This window comes from Camellia sinensis, chromosome 3, assembly GCF_055761805.1.
Source record: "Camellia sinensis isolate YWXY chromosome 3, ASM5576180v1, whole genome shotgun sequence".
In the NCBI taxonomy this organism is placed as follows: domain Eukaryota; kingdom Viridiplantae; phylum Streptophyta; class Magnoliopsida; order Ericales; family Theaceae; genus Camellia; species Camellia sinensis.
In genome coordinates, this window is record NC_138963.1 from 168,891,600 (window position 1) to 168,894,552 (window position 2,953).

A 2,953-nucleotide genomic window follows, 5' to 3' on the forward strand; every position below is an offset into this window, starting at 1 on the left:
TTATTACCATAATCTACTTCTATTCTTGTTTAGTAAAATTCTACTCATGACCGATGGAGCAATTTTGAGAAGGTTAACATTCTTGGCTCAAGAGAATAGTCTTCCATTACTTGTTAGTACAATTGCTACTCACCGACTTTGTTACATATTGTAACATTTGCCTGAATCTAAATTTATTAGGCTAGGAAATTCTTCTCTATCCATCTCAACTAATATGAGAGCACCGCCAAAGAGAACTTTTTTGACCACAAAGGGAACCTAGTAATTAGGAGCAAACTTGCCACGAGCTTCTTCTTGAATTGGTAAAATCCTTTTAAGAACTAAATCTCCTTCTTGAAATTCTTGAGATTTGACTTTCTTGCTAAAGTATTTGGAAACCCGACGTTGATAGCATTGAGAATGATAGATTGTGGCCATTCTTTTCTCATCGAGAAGACTGAGTTGTTCATAACTATGTTTGACCCAATCAGCTTCCTCTAATTGGGTCTCTATCAAGATTCTAAGTGAAAGAATTTCAATTTCTATTGGCAAGACAACCTCATATCCATACACCGAGGAATAAGGTGTTACCCCAGTTGATGTTCGAATAGTAGTCTGACAAGCCATGAGTGTGAATGGAAGCTTTTCGTGCCAATCTTTGTACATATTTGTCATTTTTCTGAGGATTCTTTGGACATTCTTGCTTGCAGCCTCAATTGCTTCATTCATTTGAGGTCGATATGTCACTGAGTTGCGATGCGTGATCTTGAATTGACTGCATAATTTTTCCATTATATACTATTGAGATTCTTGGCATTGTCGGTGATAATTGATTCAAGAAGGCCATATCGATTTATGATGTTGTGCTTAAGGAACCGTGTTACCACCTTCTCTGTGACATGAAAATAGGATGCCATAGCCTCGGTGTACCCATCCTTAATGTCGGGGATGGAGTTGAAGCCTTAGGATTTTTTCAATGCCTTCTCAAGCCTAGCAATATTGATTAGAGCCGGATTAATTTCATTAAAGTTAAAGGGAAGGATTCCCACAGGTGGTTGTGCCATAGGTCTATAGATCTGGGACTTGTAGATTTTCAACCGGTGGGGGTGGGTCAGGATTTGACTGGGTTGCTGGGACTGGATGCACGGTTAATGCTGATGCCCCAGATGTGCATCGTAGATCAACAATAATTTCATCAAGTTTGGACTCCAGTGGTTCTGAATCTGATTTCACAAGTGCAATGTAAAATAGAAAAAAAAAAAAACACAAATGACACTACTAGAAAATGGAGCATTGGAAATAGAACTTTTTGCGACGGTTTTTGCGATGGTAAAGGATGCCGTCACCAATTAAATTTTTTTGCGATAGAAAATTCATGACCGTGGCATAAAATAATATTTTATGTGACGATTTGTCACCCATCGATTTTTTTTTTCCTTTTTGCGATTGTTTTTTTTTGTAGCCGCGTCATATATATATGTATATATATATATATATTTTTGTTACAAGAAAATCCTCCATACCTTCCCGCAGGTCTAAGAAGCGCCATCTATTCTTCTATTGCCAAAACTTCCCTTTTTGCTTCTCGTGCTGTTCATCTTTGCCCTTCCATATCCTTTTATCCTCTTCTCAGATCAACAAAAAAACAAAGAAAAAGACCCTCTGTCTTCCCAGTTGCCATTCTTGCTCCCAATCGCCTCTTTCCATCTCGAAGCCCCAACGTTCCAAGTAACCCTCCTCTCTTCTCCTCTTCTTTCCTCTCCCAGTCACGTGCACAGACCCTCACAATCTCTCTCTCTCTCTCTCTCTCTCTCTCTCTTATCTCTTTATTCCTCTCCAAACCCTCCCTCTCTCTCTCTCTCTAAACCATTCGAATAGATCGCTGCGCCGTCCACCATCACCGCCTACCGCCTGTGCACCTCTACGCTACGATTCATTGCAGATCTAAAATCATCTCTCTCTCTCTCTCTCTCCCCCTCTCCCGATCTCCCTCGCTATCCGACAGATTGTGGTTCTAAGATATGTGGCTTTAGATCTGAGATATTTGGCTTCGCCGATTTGGAGCAGGAATTACACAAGTGTTAGATTCACCGATCATCTCTCTAGGGCTTTTGAAGAAGAACAAGTACTTGTTTTCTGTTTGTCAATAAATAATAGGAAAGAATTGTTATTTTTTTATTGAGTATTTTAACTGTTTAATGAATTTTTTGACTCAATACTTCACCAATTCTTTTATCAAATTCAAATATTAATCCATTTGTATGTATAGGTATTGATGTTGTTATGTGTGTATTTCAACTATTTGGCGACTGGGAAGACAGAGGTTTAGAGAGATAGAGAGGGTTTGGAGAGCAGCGGCGGTGACGACTTCCCACCGGTTCATCCAATGGGATCCAGGTATAGCTCTCCTATGCTATTCTCTCATCTTTTTTGAATCTTTTTCCTTCATTGGAATCAAACCCTCATCATTGGGTTTAACTAAAAATAAATAAATAAATTAAACCCTAACCCTAAACATCAGTTTTAATCCAACACACTATGCAACAGTTTCACAATTAAATCTCATGTTGAATCTGTGAAAAGTGATACTCCATTTTTATTACAAGTATGAGTGTGGGGGTTGGAACCCTAGAAAGTGTTGCAGAGATTGGAGATTTAGAGAGAGGAGAAAGGGTGTGAAGGGTTGATTGGCTGATTAGAAGTGTTGTGAATCATGCTGTCTTATATTTGATTTGCTAGAAATGAGATAAATTGATGAAGGAAAATTTTGAAGGACTAATATTAAGTCCTATTATGTTCAAATCGTAAGGAAATTGCATTAAGTTCTATTTTGGAGTTTTCAGTTTCAGTTTTTGATTTTCATGACATCAGTGGTTTTTAAAGGAGGGATAATATTAACTAGACAATAAAGATAAGTAGAAAGCCTTTTCAGTTCATTTGGCCTTGTTTGATTGTGTTATTTTCAGAAGGGATA

General features: G+C 38.0%; 1 protein-coding gene across 1 annotated transcript; it reads right to left on the bottom strand.

Annotated features, from left to right (window-relative positions):
• Positions 1 to 258: 258 nt before the first annotated feature.
• On the bottom strand, positions 259 to 771 carry LOC145822008 (uncharacterized). The gene has a single exon (XM_082918580.1). It carries the CDS (start codon positions 769 to 771, stop codon positions 259 to 261), a length of 513 nt encoding a protein of 170 aa, XP_082774706.1.
• Between the last annotated feature and the right edge of the window lie 2,182 nt (positions 772 to 2,953).

Bases quoted from the DNA above. Each gene is read 5' to 3' on its own strand.
- LOC145822008 (XM_082918580.1), bottom strand. From the start codon at position 771: ATGGAAAAATTATGCAGTCAATTCAAGATCACGCATCGCAACTCAGTG.